We start from the raw sequence: 22,785 nt of genomic DNA on the forward strand, positions 1-22,785 counted from the left end.
TTTTAACCGACTTTGAAAAAGGAGGAGGTTCTCAATAAGGCAGTAAAGTGGCGTGAAACAGATAGCATTATTGAAAATACCTTAGGTACTCGCGTCGCGTTTTGTCACTAGACGATAGTCTTAGGGTAAGATCTATAGAGCGCACTCTGACTTAGCTTAGACTTAAGACATAGTTAAAACGAGACACAGCTAGATCTCTCACATAAATCTGTCTCGTTTTAACTCGATCTGAGCAAAGTCCAAGTGCGCTCTATAGGTCTCAGCCTTAAAGCTCTACTGTGCAGGAGCCAGGAACAATATGCTACTTCAATTTATTCACGAAATAACCGTTATGCAAATTAAAGAGACTCAGATGAAAATTGAATGAACACCCGTGAGCAAATAAATCCAATGAACAATGGAACAGAACAATGTTGATTAAAAAATGAATTTTGAATATTAATGAATCATACCCCCTTTGAAATGTCAAAATAGAAAATGAATTTATGATATGACAAAAAGTTCGATTAGAAAACATTGCATTAATCCATTTTGCTTTTTTGGCAAAAAAAAAGCGGTGATGGCCTTGTGATTCTTATCAATAGTTTTCTTGAATCAAAAATTTCTTGAAAGAAGAACTTCTTCTTAAATAAATACTAAGATTTTCTTAAATTGTTCAGAGTTCAGATGATAAAAGTGGAATACCTCACCAAAAAAATAGCAATGACTTTTTGCTTAATATTATGAGCATACCTAAATACCTGGATACGTGAAATTCGATTAAGGGATGATATTTTATGCCAACACGTGGCGGGCGCTGGCCGTGCCACGTACGAGGCGCGGACGAGGCACGGATTCAAAACATCACGAACATTATATGAAGCAGTTCATGCTTCACCATGTGGCACGGACACGGCACCGTGAAGCATAAACTGCTTCATATAAAATGTTCGTGACGTTTTGTATCCGTGCCTCGCTCGCGCCTCGTACATGGCACGACTCGTGCCTGCCACGTGTTGGCATAAATCATCCCTAAAACCAAAAACTATTCTACTCCCTCTACAACCTCTCGCACTGCAAGGGTCACTGGTAGGAGATCTCTTATTATTTATTCTCTTTTTCTCTTTACTGTAAATGTTTTTGGTACAAATTAAATGAAATTATAATAAACTAGATGATGGCCCGCGACTTCGTCCGCGTGGATTTAGGTTTTCAAAAAATCCCGTGGGAACTCTTTAATTTTCCGGGATAAAAAGCCTATAATTCTTCCCCGGGATATAAGCTAACTCTGTACCAAATTTCATTAAAATTGGTTGAACTGTTGGGCCGTAATAAGCTAGCAGACATACAGACAGACAGACAGACAGACAGACAGACAGACAGACAGACAGACAGATAGACAGACATACACACTTTCGCATTTATAATATTATGGATGGATGGAAAACTATAATATAGGTAACAAAGCAATTATTACACATAATTTGCAGTTGAAATTACATTCGTGCACTGTAATAATATAGTAAATAGCACTCTGAGAAATTGAAGGAAATCGATTTCTTACAGGTTTTTTAGGGTTCCGTACCTCAAAAGGAAAAACGAAACCCTTATAGGATCACTTTGTTGTCTGTCTGTCTGTCGGTCTGTCAAGAAACCTAGAGGGTACTTCCCGTTGACCTAGAATCATGAAATTTGGCAGGTAGGTGGGTCTTATAGCTGGTATTAGGCGGAAAATCTGAAAACCGTGAATTTGTGGTTACATCACACAAAAAAAAATTGTGGTCATAAACTAATAATTAGTATTTTTAGTTTTCTAAGTAAGATAACTATATCAAGTGGGGTATCATATGAAACGGCTTCACCTGTGCATTCTAAAACAGATTTTTATTTATTTTTATGCATCATAGTTTTTTTGAGTTATGGCGAAAAAATACGACTGGAGTACGTTGCGCGAGCCTGACTCGCACTTGGCCGGTTTTTTTAGATAAAAGTTGTCATGTAGTGAAGTCAACAGCTCGCAACTCTCGTGGGACCACCCCGGCTTATGTAGAGTTTGTGGTCGACTGCCTGAAGTCACGATAACTAATATGGCTTATTTTACTTACTAGCTGATGCCCGCGACTTCGTCCGCGTGAGTTTAGGGTTTTGAAAATCCCATGGGGACTCTTTGATTTTTCGGGACAAAAATTATTATATGTCACTCTCCAGGTCCTTAATAATTAGGTATACCCATGCGAAAAATTACGTCGATCCGTTGCTCCGTTGCGACTTGATTGAAGATTGTAAACCAATAAACCAACAAACAAACAAACTTTCGCATAAATAATATGGACAGTGATTTACTGACTGAGATAATAATATTTAACACACATCTCAAACCACTTACATTTGTCATATCTCTGTAGATCGATTTCGTAAAACCTGCATCAATCATTATTACAATATCAATTGTTGTGATTGGCTGAATTTGTGCAATTCTTGTTGTAACAATACATTGTAGCCAATAATGAGCAAGCGTCAACCAATCAGAGGTGATTGCGATCGTGACATTGTAGATGTTATCCTACCGCAATCGAGGAGCAGATTAACGAAATACGACATTTCGTTTATCTGGGATATATGACCATTTTAAATACAGACTATTTTTAAAACTCAAGACAAATGTAAAGTATAAAATACAATGGTAAGTCATAATCATAAACCACAATATACGAGTCACCTAAAACGTAGAAGGCAAGGAATTCGCGGCGCCATTTTTCTTTCGATTGAGTTCAATGTAGCTTGAAGTCAACTTGGAATCCTGCGGGACGGTCCCGGCTTATGTTCAATTTGTGGTCGACAGTATAAGTCCCGATAAAGATTTATGTTGTCGGTGCCAGGAATTTTGACATCTACCTTTTCCTTTAACGTAAAGGGTGGGTGGTAAGGGCATATGTTCACTAAAGCGGAGCGGAGACGTGTTCATGTATTTTATACTAATTTTAAAAAGCCGGCCAAGTGCGAGTCAGGCTCGCTCGCCGAGGGTTCCGTAGTACAGTCGCATTTTTTCGACATTTTGCACGATAAATCAAAAACTATGATTCATAAAAATAAATAAAAATCTGTTTTAAAATCCACAGGTGAAGCCCTTTCATATGATACCCCACTTGATATAGTTATCTTAGTTCGAAAATTGAAAATACTAATTATTAGTTTATTACCACAATTTAATTTTTTTTGTGTGATGTGACCACAAAGTCACAGTTTTCAGATTTTTCCTTTAAAGCCAGCTATAGTTCCGCTTTTCCTTTTGAGGTACGGAACCCCTTAAAAAGATCAAGGAGGCAGTAAGACGAGTTCTGAAAAAAAGTGCGAGTCGGACTCGCACACGAAGGGTTCAGTATACTTACCATCGTACAAGGAATATCCCTTTTTATTTTTTTATTTTTTATAGCGACCATTTTGAGATTTCATATTAATTATTTATAGAAATACACATTCTGTGAAGATTTCAACTCTCTATCTATTAGATAGGACATAGGTACTACATGGAGGTAATTGATACCAAGTAAGCGCTGAAATTCAATTAATCATAAGCAAAAACAAGGCAACTAATTCTAATTAACGTCCAAAATAGTCTGATAATCCTTCTTTCAACTTAATTTAGATCCTTTCTTATGCCAGCAACATTGGATAAAGAAAATAAATTAAGCACTTGATGCTTCTAATTTTATTTACCCTCTAATCTGAACAAGACAATGAAAGGTCGTTACGGGGCACTTTACACCCTTTTTAGGGCTCCACAATAAAGTAAGGAGCCCTCATAGTTTCATCCATAGTCCATCTGTCCGTCTATCTTTGTGTCACAACTATTATAAAAATCTATACAAATCTAAATAAATAAAACGAAAAGGTGACTGACTGACTGAGACTGGTCTATCAACGCACAGCTCAAACTACTGGACGGTATCGGGCTGAAATTTGGCATGCAGATAGTTTTTTTTTTTTTTTTTTTTTATTCAGATACAAGTTAGCCCTTTACTGCAATCTCACCTGGTGGTAAGTGATGATGCAGTCTTAGATGATAGCGGGCTAACCTGGAAGGGGTATGGCAGTTTTTATTAAACCCATACCCCTTTGGTTTCTACACGGCATCGTACCGGAACGCTAAATCGCTTGGCGGCACGGCTTTGCCGGTAGGGTGGTAACTAGCCACGGCCGAAGCCTCCCACCAGACCAGACCAGAAATTTAGAAATTATAAAATTCCAAACCCCTGCCAGGAATCGAACCCGGGACCTCCCACTATTAAGACCACAGCGCTCACCACTGCGTCAGGGAGGTCGTCAAGATAGATAGATATTATAATGAAGCCATCCGTTAAGAAATCATTTTTTAAAAATTGAACCCCTAAAGGGTATAATAGGGGAACTAGTTTTATGTAGATTTCTGAGACAGTTTTTAGTTAGCCACAAGTATGGCTACGGAACCCTTCTTCATGCGTGTACTGACACAAAAGCGGTGAAAGCCTAGTCGTTAAGACCGGCCTCATATTTGTAGGGTCTGAGTTTCGATCCGAGCATGCACTGCTAGCAGCTAGGTATCTTTTCGGAGTTAACTATGTGTGTTTTTTTTAAGTTCAGTTACAAGTTAGCCCTTGACTGCAATCTCACCTGGTGGTAAGTGACGATGCAATCTAAGATGGATGCGGGCTAACCTGAAAGGGGTATGGCAATTTTTTTAAACCCATACCTCTCAGGTTTCTACACGGTTTCGAACGCTAAATCGCTTGGCGGTACGGCTTTGCCGGTAGGGTGGTAACTAACCACGGCCTCCCACCAGACCAGACCGGAAATTTAGAAATTATAAAATTACAAACCCCTGCCAGGAATCGAACCCGAGACCTCCCACTAATAAGACAACAGCGCTTACCACTGCGCCAGGTAGGTCGACAAAAGGTCCAGTAGGTAGGTACCTTGGAACCGGCGACCTTTCGGATTTCTGTCCGCTCCTGTAACCTTTGAGCTATCGAGGATCTCAATTATCTTAATTAACTACACGAATAAAATAAATGTGGCGAATTTGTGTTATAAAAACACTCCTTAATCTAAAAAAAATCCTAACAAAAAGTAATTAATGCGTACAAGTTTTCACCAATTAAGTAATAGAATAATTATTATGTATTTGTTTCATGTTACACATGAACATGAACACCCGTGTAAAGCCTAGAAAGAAAGCTAAACTTTTAAATGATCGAATTCACTATTTGCTTTAAACCTAATCTCAATATGAACATCATTATAAAACCCAGTCACTTAAAAATGAAAAGGCCAAAAATACTCACAGAGAGTAACAGAAAAATACAATGTTCAAATAGGAACTAGGAAGAAAGCTAAACTTTTAATTGATCGCATTAACAAACTTAAATACGACGTTGTCCGCTTATATTTGCTTAAAACCTTATTAAAAAACCTAGTCACTTAAAAATGAAAAGACCAAAAATACTCACAGAGCGTAACAGAAAAATCCGATGTTCACAAAAAGTCACACAAAAAGCACAGCTTTAACCACCTCAGTTTTCAGCCGATTCAAGTTTTCATTTGAGTAAATAGGCGTGAAAATTGTACGGTACGATACGTGCACTCGCTTCGACGGTTGGCAGAGGACTGAGGCTCTGGTGCCTGAATCAGGCAGCCTGATGTGAGTTCAAAGCTTCGCTATCAGTCCTTTGATTAAACGAACATTAGTGATTATAGAGCAAGAAGCTACCAACTTGTAGGTAAATGTTTCGACCTCCCTGGCGCAGTGGTAAGCGCTGTGGTCTTATTAGTGGGAGGTCCCGGGTTCCATTCCCGGCAGGGGTTTGGAATTTTATAATTCAACAACAGAATAACATAATAATAAAAACTTTATTGTTATCCTTTACTAACTAATTTTACATTTAACCTAGAGTTTACTTTACTTGATATTCTTGTTTTTATTCTTACTAACTTACTTAATATTTACACTAAACAATTTAAAAAACCTAATCTCTACAATAAAATAGTACATTGCAAAAAAACTCATCCAAGCGATTTTATAGTTTTGCTTGTACACACTATTAATCTACGATTAAAATAGTTTTCCAATCCATCAGCCTGTTTGCGTCCACAGCTGGACATAGGCCTTCCCAAGAGCACGCCACCACACACGATCCTCCGCCTTCCTCATCCACCCACTTCCCGCTATCTTCTTAAGGTCGTCAGTCCAGCAGGTTGGAGGTCGTCCCTCACTGCGCTTGCTGATACGCGGTCTCCACTCCAGAACACGTCTGCCATCGGTTCTGCGGCAGACGTGGCCTGCCCACTGCCACTTCAGCTGGCTAATTCGTAGGGCTATGTCGGTCACTCTGGTTCTCTTACGGATTTCCTCGTTACGGATTTTGTCCCTCAGAGAGATACCCAACATAGCCCGCTCCATAGACTTTGAACTAATAGTTTTCCAGCTCTACCTTAATTGCTTACACGTCGATTTAATACCACGAACTTTGCCAAAGTTGCTCGATATACTTAGATAGCAAGACACACTGATCAAGTTCTATCGCTTGTGAATCGAAACTTCTACATACTGTAAGATACAACACCCACCTGCTGATTGGATTGGAGCCGAGACACAGACAGTTTCTTAAGGTGGGTGTCCACTATGTTCGCGTTCCAACTGTGTATCCTACTGTATCACACTAATTAGTTACCTATGTAACTATTTGAACAAAGAAAAACATTCTCACAATATTGTATTTTATTTGTTCACTTTTCTTAAACTCTTAACAATTTTACATTTTAGTATTCTCGACTCTCAAGACCATAGAGAGAGTCCCGACCACAGATACTATCTAACTGCTCTGACAATACGCGCATCGCAAAAAAAACACGCTTGGTTTTCGCCCAAAAACTGGTGCGAACTCAAGCATTCCGCTACGATACCACATTTATAAACCGACTAGGGGGTCCTAGTGTTGGTATCTATTCAAAGTTAACGTTAACTTTGCATAACTCCGTACCCGAATTCCGAGCTAAGCCTCCGCTGCCCGTACTCTGTCCGTCTCTCTGTCAGCAGGCGGACTTCGTGAACCGTAATAGGTAGAGTTGAATTTTTTACAGAGTTCAAAAGGGCCGACATGAAAAAAAAAAAATTAGTGTTATTTTTGTACGCACGTACGGATACGGTAGGGTGCGGTGAGGTCATCGAATAGAAAAAAGCTGTTCTCTATTTTCTTTGTCTTTATTTTCCACAACTATTTTCTTCGTGTTTACTTTTCTACAACTATACTATATAAATGCAAATGTACCTCGCACCTGGTTTAGATTATCAACATCGGAATTTGCATCTCAAAAGGAGTTTTGTGCATTCGAACAACATTGCTAACTTGAACTGTTCGCCTTTTGGTGCAAATACCTACGTGGGACAAGTATTTTACTTCTATTTCTAGATCTATCTATCTAGATAGTTTTACTTGTAACAACTACCTGTAGTTGCGTTTAGAAAATATAGGCATGTTATGTTGGGTATATCTAACTACTATTTGGTCTAACTAAATGCAGTTCATAATAGCCTATTTGCCTCCTATTCGGGAAGTCAAACCCTTTAGGAGGTCTAACTTTTCGGAGTTATGTGTGTTTTAAGCAATTAAGTAAATATTACCTACTGCATGCCTTGCAGGTTTCCCATAATGTTCTCAAAGATGTGTGAAGTCTGCCAATCCACACTGGGCCAGCGTGGTGGACTATGGCCAAACCCTTATTAATACTTACAAACTGACTTATCTATATTCTATATACCTATATAAAATTCAAAGTCCTGACTGACTGACTGACTTATATATCAACGCACAACCTAAACCTCTGATCCTAGAGATAAAATTTTGTGGGTGTGTTTTTTGTAAAGATTAGGTATCCACTAAGAAAGGATTTTTCAGAATTCCACCCCTAAGTGGGTTAAATGGGGGTTTGAAATTTATGTAGCCCACGCGGACGAAGTCGCGAGCATAAGCTAGTCCCATAGAAACTGTGTGCACAGTTTGACTTATGAAAAGCCTCTGATATCACGTATTTCATCTTTTGGGAAAGAGAAGAAAAGCTTCCCTAAGACCGAATCATGTTCATCAAAAGATAACTATTCTAACAGCTAGTTACAAAGTTACAAACCTAGCCAAATTACTTCAATTAAGTGGAACGATGCGCCACTTACAATAGTATCTTCAGTACGCTTAGTATAAGATTTTACGTCTCACTAACGGTGCTAGAATTCGAGATTCGAAACACAATAACGTCAAAGTAAAATGGACGGAGCCTTGAATTGAAGTCAAAAATTCGAAGCCACCATCGATATAAATGACAAGATATTGTCCAAGCCAACAAAAATTTTCACAGCTTTGGAACCAAATAAATCAGCGCCACCTCTTAGATACTAATGAACGACCCGTTTGAAATCCAGACGTCACTGAGGTTGCATTGATGCTAAAGCACCACTGAGTCGGTGCCGTTTTGTTTGTTCAATGGCCCTGTCCATACGAAGTCGCAAATCTCGAGAACAGCTGAACCGATTTCGCTAATTCTTTTTTTTATAATATTCCTTGAAGTACGAGGATGGTTCTTACGGAGAGAAAAATTTAAAAAATTTGAATCGACTGTTAGGCGGAACGAAGTTTGCCAGGGCAGCTAGTAGGTAATATGTCAATGAATGCCACTGATTTTAATTTTGCAACGTTTCCACTTGGTGTGCTGGCTGTAAATGTGAAGACAAACTTAAGCTTTAAAACAAGGTCGCTAAGATCCCGTTTACTATAACGCGGAAGTGTTTCGACACTTGAATACTATCAACGTTGGTGAGACAAAATCTCGTACTAAGCGTAAGACGGGCTTTTCGTTTTCACAAGGAGCCATTTTAAATTGAGTTATTAGCTTTAAAACTTTTGAACAAATGAGTGGCTGCATAAATTTTGCTAGTTTCTTGCTTGTCCCAGAATTTCCTGTTATATTTTAACAAGACAATACATGTTTTAGTAGAATTTGCTTCGTAATTGTTATTGGTAAAATGTACCTACTATGGAATCATTTTCTTCTTTTTTTTTTCTTGATAATAATCCTTTACTTGTCCATCGTTGGATAAGTAATAAATATAATATATAAACGCGGTATCTACTTAAAAATATTAGCACATTTCACACTGCTGCTAGCACTTTTCCATTCTTACGTTACCCATTCACGTCACACAAAATCCCATTAGCGTAAAATAATGCCCCCACTATCCTCAGACGGCGATATGTTATTCAGTCGCGACAATGCATAGAAAACAGGCAAGCTTTTAACGCGCCCTCGCCACTATAAATTACACCTTTTGACAACCCTTGTTCTATTAAGGTAGGGCGGATAACAGAACACTGTAGTTTTTAGGGTTTCACAGTGAAACAAGAAAATCTTAATTGCAACGCACATTGAAACGCACGTCTTTTTTTTATTTATGAAAAGTGAATATTTTACATCACACTTTTAGACCAAAGCACTGCATAAAAACTGACACTGGTGTTTGCAATTTGCAGCCACATAGACCGTAGTCTGTGCTAGGGCTGACAAAGATCTTCGACCTTACACGATATTTTATAAATTATTATTAGACTTAAAAATTATTATTGCAGTTATTGCAGTTTAAACTCAGCTTTAAATACTATATTAGCAGTTGCCCACTCCTTCCTGTTCCACTCCTATGCCTCTCTCTGGTAATGGTGAGGAAACCTGCATACATATAATTATGTTGACAAAGGTTTGTGAAGTCTACCGATCCGCAATCGGCCAGCGTGGTAGAATATGATCAAACTCTTCTCATTCTAAGAGGAGACACTTGCTCTGTATAGTAAGACGGCAATAAAAAAATTATTCAATTAAACTTTTACATGTACTTTTTAATCGTCACATGCCCTCTCTTGATCATGATGAAAGTCTCTGTGAGAGATGGACGGACACAGACAGTTTTTCCTCACAAGAACATCGCGCGTCGCGTGTCCTGCTCTCGATCCGTAAATAGCCGACGGCGGGCAGGCGGGCGGCGCGGGCGCAAGGCGGGCAGTGCGACTGGCGACAGTAGGGACGCGCATTCCGCACTCTACGCTCTGTAAAGTAAACACGCGCGTACAGGTGCATCGATGTTTACCGGCCGCTCGAGCGGCGCGCGCGCCCGCGGGTCTGCGCTGCTGCTGCTGACCGTGGCGCTGCTGATGCCGACCGGTGACACGCAAACGCTGCAAATTGGTAAACAGTGATTCAGTATTACTTATGTGAAATCAGTGCAAGCTCATGTGTTTGTCCACATTATCCAGCTAGGCACCTAAGGTAAGTTAAATTTCCAGGAAGAGGTTAGCCACCGAATACAACTTGGCTGGGCAGTGTAGCAGCTTGACACGGCTAGCGCCTCGTCCTTTTAAGTTCACTTGGGAAGTCCTCGACTTCGCCTCGTTCTTTCAATGTTAACATAGGCCAGCAGCTTTATTTAATTGTGAGCGTGTGATCGCAGGCGTGGTGGGCTCGTCGCCGGAGAGCGAGCTGGTGCTGAGCGCGGCGGTGCGGGCGGCTCTGCGCGGGCGCGCCGCTAGTGCTGCTGACGACGCGCCCGCCGAGCCCTGGGAGCCGCTCGCCGTGCCCGAGCGCGTCTGTGCACAGGTACCATTCTCCTGTGACGAGTTACGCTTGCGGCAGTTACGTTTGAGCGCCGGTAGAAAATATTTTCTGTCAAGTTTTGCCGGAGCCACCTTCCGTACTTATCTGTTTCGTGGTCGTCGCATTTCAGGCACGCGCGGGCGTGCAGCTGAGCGTGAGTGACGCGGGCGGGTTGGATGCGGCGGCGCGCGCCGGCCTGGCGCTGCTGCTGACCGCGCACACTGCGCCGCGCCTCGCCTCGGGCGCGCTGGAGCTGCTGCCGCGCGCTGACGAGCTGGCACACGCGTGCGCGGCACTCTGCGCGGCCAAAGGCTGGCAGAGCGCTGTGCTACTTCACGAGGGCAGTGCCGCTGCTGCACCAATGCTGGCGCAGGGCCTGGCACTGCGCGCACGCCGTCTACCGCCGCCGCGCGACGACGATGCACTGCGCAACCTTCTGCTGGTACTGAAGCGCTGGGGCGCCGAGAACTTCGTGGTGTGGTGCGACGCGGCGTGCGCACTACGCGTGCTGGATGCGGCGCAGCGCGTGGGGCTGCTGGCCGCGCGCCACTCCTACCTGCTGTCAGCACTCGATGTGCACACACGCGACCTGCACGCTTACAGCTACGGAGGAGCCAACATCACCGGTGAGCGCAACCCGACCGCCTTTCAGCGCACGCGCCGACCGACTCAACTCACCCGAACTTCCACCCGTAGGTCTACGGCTGTTCGATCCCGAGTCGGAGTCCGTGCGAAAGGTGACGGACGCGTGGGCCGAGGAGTACGCGGCGCTGCTCGAGACCGCTGCGGATGAGGAACAGATCGCTCAGGTGGGAACCGCTCGAAGGCGGACCGCTTCGCAATCGATTGACGGTCATGACGAGTTGTTTATTGTGCAGATGGCAGCGAGCCCACCGACGGCGGTACTTCTGGCGTACGACGCGGCGCGCGTGGCGTCGCGGGCGTCAGCACGCCTGGCGCTGCCCGCACTGCCCGCCGGCGACTGTGCGAGCGGCACTGCCGCCTTCCATGCCGACTCGCTGCTTAACTACATCCGCTCGGTAGGTTCGAAGCGGGGCGCGCATCAGGCGGCCACATTCACACGGTGTCAAAGAATAAATAATACTAACGGTGCTGTGTCCGCAGGAGGAGTGGAGCGGTACGACGGGTGCGCTGAGCTGGGCGGCGGGCGGCGCGCGGCACGGCGTCACGCTGCACGTGGCGGAGCTGGCGCGCGGCGGGCGGCTGGCGGCGGCGGCAGCGTGGAGCGCGCGCGGTGGCGTGGTGTGGCGCGACCGCCCGCGTCCCGCGCCGCCGCCCGACGACGTCATGACCAATCGCACTTTTGTCGTGCTCATCGCAAGGGTACGGGCCTCTACACACGCACACGCACCTCTTCTCCGTTGACGTTATTAACGATTTCACTCGATTGGTTTCAGAACGATCCTTACGTGATGCGGCAGATGTCGATCACCCGGCTCTCCGGCAACGCGCGCTACGAAGGTACGTCCCCCACGTGTAGCACTATCCCGTCCGATGCTAATGGAAGGTGTCTACTACAGGTTTCTGCATCGAGCTGATCGACGAGCTGAGCAAGGTGCTGGGCTTCAACTACACGTTCGTGGAGCAGGAGGACGGCGACTACGGCTCGCTGAACCCTGACACTCACGAGTGGTCCGGCATGTTACGCCGCCTCATCGACGACGAGGTCTGCCTCGCCCCTACCCTGGTATACATAGGTACATCTATCGGTGGACGCTGGGAGTGTAATCGTGCTATGCTCTCGCGCAGAACGTGCACTTCGCGATCACGGACCTGACGATCACGGCGGAGCGCGAGTCGGCCGTGGACTTCACGACGCCGTTCATGAACCTCGGCATCAGCATCCTGTTCCGCAAGCCGTCCAAGCCGGAGCCCGCCCTACTCGCCTTCCTGTTGCCTTTCTCCAGTGGGGTGAGTGGTGCTTACTGCTTCGTTGGTCTAGTGGTTAGCATGTTCGACGGCGGACGACGCGGTCCTGGGTTCGATTCCCGGGTCGTGCCAAAAATAGGAGGTATATTAGGTTTTTCTGTTACAAAATCTCAAGCACGTAAATCCGTCCGTCCTGTTCCTGATCTCTTTTTGGTTGTCATATTTCCGTCCCATCGCGCTGTGAAAGTGAGGGAATAGAGTGTGTGTGTGTGTGCATACTTATCGCACTAAAATATCTCCCGCGCAGTTGAATATGCCGTGGCCAAAATTCTGTCGGGGGGACGTTATTTAGTATTTCACTAGTCGCGTGGATTTAGGTTTATGATTTTCCAGGATAAGAAGTAGCCTATTTCACTCTTCAGGTCTTTGACTATACCCGTTCCGTTGCTCCGTTGCGACGTGTTTGCAGGAGAAACCAACAAACTAATAAATTAACAAACAAACACACTTTCGCATTTATAATAATACTAACTTATGCTCGCGACTTCGTCCGCGTGGACTACACGAATTTCAAACCCCAATTTCACCCCCGTAGGGGTTGAAGTTTCCAAAATCCTTTCATAGCGGATGCCTACGTCATAATAGCTATCTGCAGGGCAAATTTCAGCCCGATCCGTCCAGTCGTTTGAGCTGTGCGTTGATAGATCAGTCAGTCAGTTATAGTTATGTAAGTAAGCCAGGCAGATAGTAACATGACTGTCGCAGGTGTGGCTGTGCCTGGGACTGGCGTACCTGGGCACGTCGCTGGTGCTGTTCGTGGTGGGGCGCCTGTGCCCCGAGGAGTGGCAGAACCCATACCCGTGCATAGAGGAGCCGCCGGCGCTGGAGAACCAGTTCACGCTGGCCAACGCGATGTGGTTCAACCTGGGCGCCGTGCTGCAGCAGGGCTCGGAGGTGAAAGAACAAAGAAAAATCTTTTATTTCTGCTGCTTATTTTTATTAAAGATGTGCCACGCATTACTAGTTATACTACCTACGGGTAAGTTATCCCGAGGCCGCTAATGAAGTATGCTCCTAAAACAAAAGCTTGGATTTGACTCGCTCCAGCAATGCACGGGGCTGCAATTGCTTGTAGAGTATGGTATAATAATAACATTGTAAATTGAATGTAAATTGAAAACTAAAAAAGAGCAACGCATCATCAGGATTGAGGAGTTGGGATCCAAAGTTCAATGGTGTAGTCTATGCTTGACACCAATGACACCAACAATAATATTGCATCATCCGCAGTTTCTGAAGCACTATAGTTTAGGAGTGCTGTACCCTACATCCAGAATTTTTTATGGGACCACCACGGAAACATCCACTGATGATTAAAAAAAATTTTTGCAAATCGGTCCAGAAACCTCGAAAAATCTTATGTACATACATAAAAAAAACGGGCCGAATTGAGAACCACCTCCTTTTTGGAAGTTTTTTTTATTCATTATAGGCAAACGCTTGACCACAATCACACCTGATGGAAAGCGATGATGCGGCCTAAGATGGGACGTGTTTACCTAGAAGATGCCTATTTACTCTTGTATAAGTCGGTTAAAAAGACCTCAAGCAGCAGAAGCGCCGGAATAAACTGTCTCATGTATGGAACAACCGGAAAAAATAGGTTGTCCCAACTCAGCATATTATGCTGTATGCTTAGGTGGCGCCCGTGGCGTACGGCAGCCGCGCCGTGGCCAGCGTGTGGTGGATCTTCGCGCTGGTCATCACCAGCTCGTACACGGCCAACCTGGCTACGCTGCTGTCCACCAAGATGCCCAACGAGATCATCAGCGGAGTGCGCGACCTGGCCGACAACAGCACGGGCATCAAGTACGGCGCCAAGAAGGGCGGTTCCACTTACAAGTTTTTTGAGGTTTGACTCGCACTTGGCCGATTTTTTTAATTTAAAGTCAAAGTCAAAGTCAAAGTCAAATGATTTATTCAAAATAGGTAATAAATTACTCTTTTTGGTAGTCAGATGTTGGATTTGTAAGATATAGTGGTGATAATTATTACACAAACTTAAAACTACGAGTAAACTGTTTTAATCCAAGTTGGACATATTTCAGCAATCTAACATCGAGCTTTACCAGAAAATGTATCAAGTGATGAAAGACCAGAAGATGCCTGACAACAATACCGACGGCTTATACAAGTAAGACGGCACTACAAAGTAAAACATAACTTTTGTTTCTAGTTTCTACACGTGTAGGTATGTATGTATAAAGTCGGGCGAGCATAAAAGAAACTAGAAATCAAAGCGTGCAGTAGTAGCCAGTAACCCTGCAGCATCAGGATTGAGGAGTTTGATCCAGAAATTTAAATGGCCAACACCTTAACATCCTCTGTTGATTAAAAAAAAATTGCAAATCGGTCCAGAAACCTGGAAAAAATCGATGTACAATGTACAATGTACATACATAAAAAAAAGTCTAAAAAAACGGGCCGAATTCAGAACCACCTCATTTTTGGAAGTCGGTTAAAAATTACTGCTGTTATTTTATAATTACAATAGTGTTTTTACCTACACTTCAAGGAAATTTCTAAAAAAAATTAGATAGCTAGCATATCAAAAGTTGCGGGATTTTAAAATTATTTAGAAATATCTTTGAAGTGTACACTATCTGTATCATAGAAACTAAGTACTTATAAATAGTTTAGAGCAATGAGTGATTTCTCGTTGAAATCAAAGAGCTGCCTAGGAAAAGTAGTTTCTCTAACTACAACATGTCCTGCTAGATGGTCGTTTGAATCTATCCTACTAATATTATAAATGTGAAAGTGTAGATGTTTGGATGTTTGTTACTCAATCACGCAAAAACGGCTGAACGGATTTGGATGAAATTTGGAATGAAGATTAACACATAGGCTACTTTTTATCCCGGACAACCAATGAGTTCCCGTGGGATTTTTAAAAAACCTAAATCCACGCGAACGAAGTTGCGGGTATCATCTAGTACCTACCTAATAAATAAAATTGAAGTGTCTTGTCTGGACTTCGTTCGCGTGGAATACACAAATTTCAAACCCCTATTTCACCCACTTAGAGGTTGACATTTCAAAAATCCTTTCTTAGCGGAAGCCTACGTCATAGTAGCTATATTCATGCCAAATTTCAGCCCGATCCGTCCAGTAGTTTGAGCTGTGCGTTGATAGATCACTCAGTCAGTCAGTCACCTTTTCCTTCTGTATAATATTTAAATTATTTAGTGCTGTCATTATTTATATGTTCGTAGAGTGCTAGAAGGCAATTACGCGTACTTCGCGGAGTCCACCACCATCGAGTACACGACCGAGCGGAACTGCGACGTCACTAGCGTGAGTCACTCGCCCCGTACTTGCCCATGTACTTGCCCCCTAAGGTCTGCCCGGTGCACTCATTACATGTCTCTTTGCAGGTGGGAGACCCACTAGACAGCAAAGGTTATGGCATCGCAATGAAAAAAAGTGAGTACCTGTCAACTCACTTTTAACCATCATCATCATCATCAGCCTGTGGATCTCCACTGTTGGACATAGGCCTTCCCTAAAGAGTGCCACCACACCCAGTCCTCAGCCTTCCTCATCCAGCCACTTCCCACCAGCCTCTTTATATCGACGGTCCATCGTGCTGGAGTTCGTCCCACACTACGCTTGCTTAAACGCGGTCTCCCATCAGGGACTTTCCAGCTTCAACGGCCATCGCTTCTACGACAGGCATGACCTGCCCACTGCCACTTCAGCTTGCTAATAGTTTGGGCTATATCAGTGACCTTGGTTCTCCTGCGGATCTGCTCAACTCCTCAACTCACTTTTAACCTTGCACAATTCACGGTATGAACTCGGATCGAACAGTAATGTCCGTCACTCACACCGATCCTTGTGTTGTCATGGTGCCTGTAGAAACACCGTCATGTCACAGAGTAAGGTAGTATGTATTACCTACCAAGAGTCTATACTAAGCAAACGTGCTGTAAGGGATCCGTGCTGTAAGAGAAGCCGATCCGAGACGGCCCGAGTAATTCCGGGACCTATAATGCAGAGGTCATGACAGAGTCATTGTGGTCGTTATTTACCGCAAGATCAAAGGCGTCGGAGTACTGTGTCTCTTCTTATACCGTGGTCGTTTGTTGGCAGATTCGACGTACCGGCACGCGCTGAACCTGGCCCTGCTGGGCCTGCAAGAGCAAGGCAAGCTGGGCGACATGAAGCGGCGCTGGTGGAAGGAGAGGCACGGCGGCGGCGCGTGCCAGGAGCCGGACGAGCACGACGCGCAGAAGCTGAACATGTCCAACTTCTGGGGGCTGTTCCTGGTGCTTGCCGTAGGCTGCGCGCTGGGCGTGCTGCTGGCGCTGCTGGACCTGGCGCGCGTGGCGTGGTGCCACCCACGCGCCGGCTCCTTCGGTGCCAGTCTGCTGAGCGAGCTGCGCTTCGCGTTCCGCTTCGCACACTCCGTCAAGCCAGTGCGCGGCCCGCTCACGCCACCACCCGACGCTTCAGAACGTTCTGGCCTGACCACACCACCGGAGGACGGCACACCACTGGAGGAGAGCACACCGCCGGAGGGTGCGCGCTCACCGTCGGTGCGCTCGCGCCGCGCCAGCGCGCGTCGCCGCAGCTCTATGCACGCTGCCAGCGTGCGGCTTGCGAGGCACGCCATCTCTCCGCGCCGCCTCTCCTCGCCCACGGCGCCGCGCTGAGCTGCTGCTGCTCCCCGTCCGTGCAGCGCAGCTCCGGGTGAGCGTCACGCGTTTAATTGTAGTTTATTAGGGTTCCGTACCTCAAAAGGAAAAACGGAACCCTTATAGGAACACTTTGTTGTCTGTCTGTCTGTCTGTCTGTCTGTCGGTCTGTCAAGAAACCTACAGGGTACTCCCCGTTGACCTAGAATCATGAAATTTGGCAGGTAGGTCTTATAGCAAACATTCGGGGAAAAATCTGAAAACCGTGAATTTGTGGTTACATCACACAGAAAAAAATATTTTGTGGTGATGAATTAGTAGGTACTTTCAATTTTCAACTATCTCAAGTGGGGTATCATATGAAAGGTCTTCACGTCATGTACATTCTAAAACAGATTTTTATTTATTTTTATGCATCATAATTTTTGAATTATCGGCTGACTGTAGTACGGAACCCTCGTCGCGCGAGCCTGACTTGCACTTGGCCGGTTTTTTTTTATGCTCACCCTACTTTAGCATGGTACGTGTTGAAAGTTGAAACAAAAATTAATTTTTACTTTGTGGTGGTTTTGAAAGTTGATTTTAATTTAAGTACCTGTAGTACACGACCAGTTGAAATGGCAATCGGGGAGGGAACGCCTCGCACACCCCCCGCCCCTGCCTCATACCACGATCGCCATCTCGGATTGTCGCGGACTATACCTACTTAAATAATTTTTATTTCAAGCTTTCTAGTCAAGTATTTTCTGAGTCCCCATACGTAGTTCAGTGTAGAGGTGTCAAATACAGGTTCATGTGTGTATCACAATATTATCACGTGTTACAGACAAATATTTAATAATTATTAACGTTACATTATTTTGTTACAAAAACAAATTGCTTGAACCGTGAGGCGCAAGCAGAAAAATGGGTGCAAGCGATTTTCAACCTTATTGACATACGTCAGAAAACAGCATTTTAGCAATCTATGAATTATACTGAGCAAGAATATGACAAAAAACAACTTTCTCATAACCGTCAATAAGGTCGAGATTTGCTTGCACCGATTTCACCATGAGGCGCAAGCAGATAAATGGGTGCAAGCGATTTCCGACCTTATTGACATAGGGAACAACATTTTAACAATCTATGAATGATACCTACTGAACAAGAATATGACAAAAAACAACTTTCTCATAACCGTCAATAAGGTCGAGAACTAGGGTATAGCTTGTATTTAACTCGATTGATTTAAATTTTAAATTTTACTCTTAATAGGTACCCAATCCATACCTTCGCGACAGGTCGAAATGGCAATCGGGGAGGGAACGCCCCGCACACCCGCACGGCTCCTGTGCTAACCCAGTGCGGGCGAGCGAGGGTGACGTGCGGGTGTGCGGGGTGTCACCCCCGCCTCATACCCCGATTGCCATCTCAACCTGTCGCGGACTACAGTACCTAGTACCTACCTATGTATGTAAAAATAAAAACAAGTAGAACGATAAAGCAATGTCAAGTAGATACCTACAATACAATAGGTAGGTAAGTTTACCTAGTTACCTATAAAAAAATCTTTTTAGTAGGCAACTACTATATTTATTATCATACATTTCTACATATTTATTATCATACGAATTATAAAATGATGATGATGATTTCTAAAAAGAACAATACCACTTCACGTACCTAACCTATTACCTATAATACTTAAATGTATGATAATACCTACACTTTGAAAAACATTTTCTCATACGATTTATAAAATGACGCAAGTATTTCCAAAAAGAACAAATCTACTATAATAGGTATTATTAACGCGCGACACAAATCTATCACAACACAAAAATGTACCTAATCTACATTATTTTGCCTAATCTACATTACAATTATTCGCATTAAATATTTATCGACACTCAAGTTCACAAATAAATAAAACTGCATTCAAAATTTATTACGAAACAAACAAAATGATAAAAATACTAGCCGCATACTCGTATCATCACAGTCAACATGTAACAGGCCAATACGAAAATTCGATGTAATAATTATTCACCGTCGAGTCGCGACGATATTTGTATTTTGTAACAGCTGTACCTAATATTTACTCTAATATCGTCGCTCGGTCGCGCCGCGCGCGGCGTATCAAAGATCGAACGCTTGAGTTATTTTTTAGGAAACATTTTCTCAAATTTTCACTACTTATTATATATTGTATTCAATTTTGTTTTAATCTAAAAACGAATATCTTGAATACATTTATATATTTAATAAATTTATTAGGTACATTATTTTTTGACACCTCTAGTTCAGTGCAGTGTAATGTGCAGCATCTGGTTGGAGGAGTAAGGACCTATAATTCAATGATGAAGTCTGTGCTTGTTACCAAAATGTTAAACATTTTTTTTAATGAATTATAGCCATGTTAAATGACTAATATTCCCCATTCCTCTCCAACTAAGCGTGAAGCTTGTGCTAGGAGTAGGTACGCCAATAGTGCGACGGGCGGGGTTTGAACCGTCGACCTTTCAGTTTTCAGTCCACTCCTTTACCCGTTGAGCTATTGAGGCTCTTTAACTACTTAAATCAGTTTAAGTGTATTCATGAAAATGCTTAAATGCCTCTAATTTTGAAAAAAACTTAATGACCTTCATCAGTACCCTTATTATAAATGCAAAAGTGTGTTTGTTTGTTGGTTTGTTGGTTTGTCCTTCAATCACGTCGCAACGGTGCAACGGATTGACGTGATTTTTGCATGGGTATAGATTAAGACCTGGAGAGTGACATAGGCTACTTTTTATCCCGGAAAACCAGAGATTTCCCACGGGATAGTTAAAAACCCAAATCCACGCGGACAAAGTCCCGGGCATAATCTAGTACATAATATTCTAAACAATTTCATATATAGGTTGTAGGTACGCATACGATACACATACATACAGACCGTTCACTGTAACTTGTCCCCTGACGTTATGTTGGCACCATTGCAAATCACACAATAATGAACCCTAAGATCTTAGGAATAAAGCATACAAAGCAATGGTGCCAACCTGACGGCAGGGGACAAGTTATAGTGAACGATCTGTACCAAGTAACGCTCAAACTTCCGGAGAATGCAGAGCAGTTGCTTTACTTGACTTTAGGTTGGTTTCTGAGAATGGCTACAAAGATAAACGAAACGCGCAACAATCTGAGCTGTGGCCATTTTAATAATAATAATATTATAGTGACCCTTTGATCTGTGCCCACTTTATAGAATAGAATAGAATAGAATAATTCTTTATTTGCATAATGTGGTACATAAGATGTTAAATCTAAGAAACAGTCCAGCACATTAGCCATGGCGGCCGGCGTACAAATATAGTTAACAGTTGTGATTATTGAGTGTGACTATTTGTTTATAAAATACAGGCAAATCATAAAATTAAACTCAAACTAAAATGTCAAAACCAAGCGAATATAGGCACTGTAATAAGCTTTTTTTTTTTTAAATAATGTCCAACAATAGAATGTCAAAAACGCTTTTTATCATGTTGGAAAAATTCTTCTAAGGAGTAAAAATTTTTCCCTTGCAACCATTTTTTAAGGCTAAATGAAAAATGTCTAGCTGTGAGTGTTTATAATTGTATAATACACAATTATAATGACCCTTATTATTACGACCTGAGAGACGTCGTAATTATTATTAACTTTAACTAATTTAATTATTGATAAACAACACTTGTAAAACTTGTAATTTTTTTTCCACACCTTACCGGTTCGTATAAGTCCCGCAAATTGCTAATGCGCGTGTGGCTGCCATTTTAGTGAAGTCAGAACTAGACTGAAGTTTCGAGCTGATGGTATATTCGGCTGACGTCAAAATGACGTCATTTCGATGTTGATGAGACATGGTTCCAGCGCAAAAGCAATTTGCGGGACTTATACCAGAAACGTTGATCAAAAACGTTTTGTGCGAGTGGGTTGGATGTCGACCACATAGATATAGCATAGATAAGTCTAAGTAGGCTCGTTCGATTTTCGGTAGAAAGGTTTACGACGTATAGCTGAGATCAATCTGGTAATAAGGTATCTCGCATACCTGTAGTCCAAGTCAAAGATTACTAGGCGTCGACTAGATGTTGTATGAAACTATTCATTCTAATATCGTGCAATTGGTTGCTAAGTCCTGGTTGTCGAAAAAATACGACTGTAGGACGGAACCCTCGGTGCGCGAGTCTGACTCGCACTTGGCCGGTTTTTGCAAATATTTGCCGACTATTCGTTGAGTGCTTGGAATAAAACGCAAACAAAGAAAAATCAGTCTGTATAGCGTTTAGTTTGAAAATACCAGAAAAGTTTGATCGATTCACTTTTGAACAAAATGTTAGCTTTTAGAAAATTCTATACACCGACCCACAATCCGAAATATTTTTCGTTTCGGAATGAAATTTGGACAATACAAATGCGTGATTGAATTGCTATAATATGTACTGAGTTACAATTTTATTCGTGCCTTTTGGTGTGGAGACCTTGAGGTCGGGAAGCCCGGTGGCTCGAGCTCTTTTTGAGGGAATTTCGAAAATGGTTATCGAGTCAACCGGGGACCCGAGAGCTGGCAGCTACCTTGGGAAAAAAATTCGCTTGGCCATACAAATCGGTAAATGCTGCCAGCATCTTGGGTAGGTACAATGCCTCACTGCGGTGCTCTCGATGAGGTTTTAGATTTAATTTAATTTAGTTTCAATTTAATACATTTTTTTCTTTTAATTTAGATTTAAGTTGATTTTATAGAGTTGTCTGTTATTATACCTACCTTACCAAATAAATTAATTTATAATTATTTTATAACATTTAATATATTCTGTAAATTTTAATCTTTAAATACATGTAATTTTTTTCTTAAGTTATTTATTTATTACTAGCTTATGCCTGCGACTACTTCCGCGTAGGCTACACAAATTTCAAACCCTTATTAGTACCCCCAAAATGCAAACCTTAAGGGTTACCTCCCTAAGGGGTTGCATTTTGTAAAATCCTTTCTTAGCGGATTCTATAATTTACTGTTTTTCTTGTTCACCTGCTGTAGTACTTGTCTATGGTGCAACACTAAATGTCAAAGGCATATAAAAGCCTTGCTGTTCACTATGCATTGTGGTGACTGTTGCCACTTGTCATGAAACGCACTTTATGTGCTCTCGGCCGGTACACGCACAAACAACTTCAAAACCAAAGAGATTTAACTGTTAGAGCGGCCAATTGCGTTATAGATAAAGATAAAATTTATTGGGCTCAACAAAATGTAAAATTCAAATATTATAAAATAAACATGGATATGACTGTGACGTAAATTACTTAGTTGTACCTAATTACTAAATGTGCACCTATTTTCCGAACTAGTTGAAACCGTGTCTCGGAGAATCTTATCTAAAAAGTGTGTGCTTGTGTGTGTGTGTGTGTGTGTGTGTGTGTATGTGTGTATGTGTGTGTATGAAAAATTAAAAAGCAATCTAATGTTTTATACTTGTCATAAAAACTCGTTTATCTGGATTGAGTACTTTGTCTTCCAGGTGAGCGCCCTTTCATCTTTGACTAT

At 42.8% G+C, this 22,785-nt stretch overlaps 2 protein-coding genes across 2 annotated transcripts in view; one reads left to right on the forward strand and one right to left on the reverse strand.

Annotated features, from left to right (window-relative positions):
• The window catches only part of LOC117986395 (uncharacterized), a 47,894-nt gene extending 42,282 nt beyond the window's left edge, over window positions 1-5,612 (reverse strand). The window contains exon 1 of the mRNA XM_069501936.1: window positions 5,466-5,612. The gene's annotated coding sequence lies outside the window, so the exon portion shown is untranslated. The remainder of the gene's footprint in view (window positions 1-5,465) is intronic.
• A 4,503-nt stretch (window positions 5,613-10,115) lies between these two features.
• On the forward strand, window positions 10,116-19,399 carry LOC117986655 (glutamate receptor ionotropic, kainate 3-like). Its single transcript, XM_034973529.2, has 15 exons — window positions 10,116-10,239; window positions 10,502-10,647; window positions 10,775-11,270; window positions 11,341-11,453; window positions 11,523-11,684; window positions 11,770-11,988; window positions 12,063-12,126; window positions 12,186-12,331; window positions 12,415-12,576; window positions 13,300-13,488; window positions 14,234-14,446; window positions 14,643-14,728; window positions 15,810-15,891; window positions 15,972-16,020; window positions 16,690-19,399. The coding sequence occupies exons 1-15, from the start codon at window positions 10,134-10,136 to the stop codon at window positions 17,250-17,252; spliced, it is 2,796 nt and encodes a 931-aa protein (XP_034829420.2). The 5' UTR covers window positions 10,116-10,133; the 3' UTR covers window positions 17,253-19,399.
• Window positions 19,400-22,785: the final 3,386 nt, after the last annotated feature.

The sequence above is a fragment of the Maniola hyperantus genome, chromosome 11, assembly GCF_902806685.2.
Source record: "Maniola hyperantus chromosome 11, iAphHyp1.2, whole genome shotgun sequence".
Lineage (NCBI taxonomy): Eukaryota > Metazoa > Arthropoda > Insecta > Lepidoptera > Nymphalidae > Maniola > Maniola hyperantus.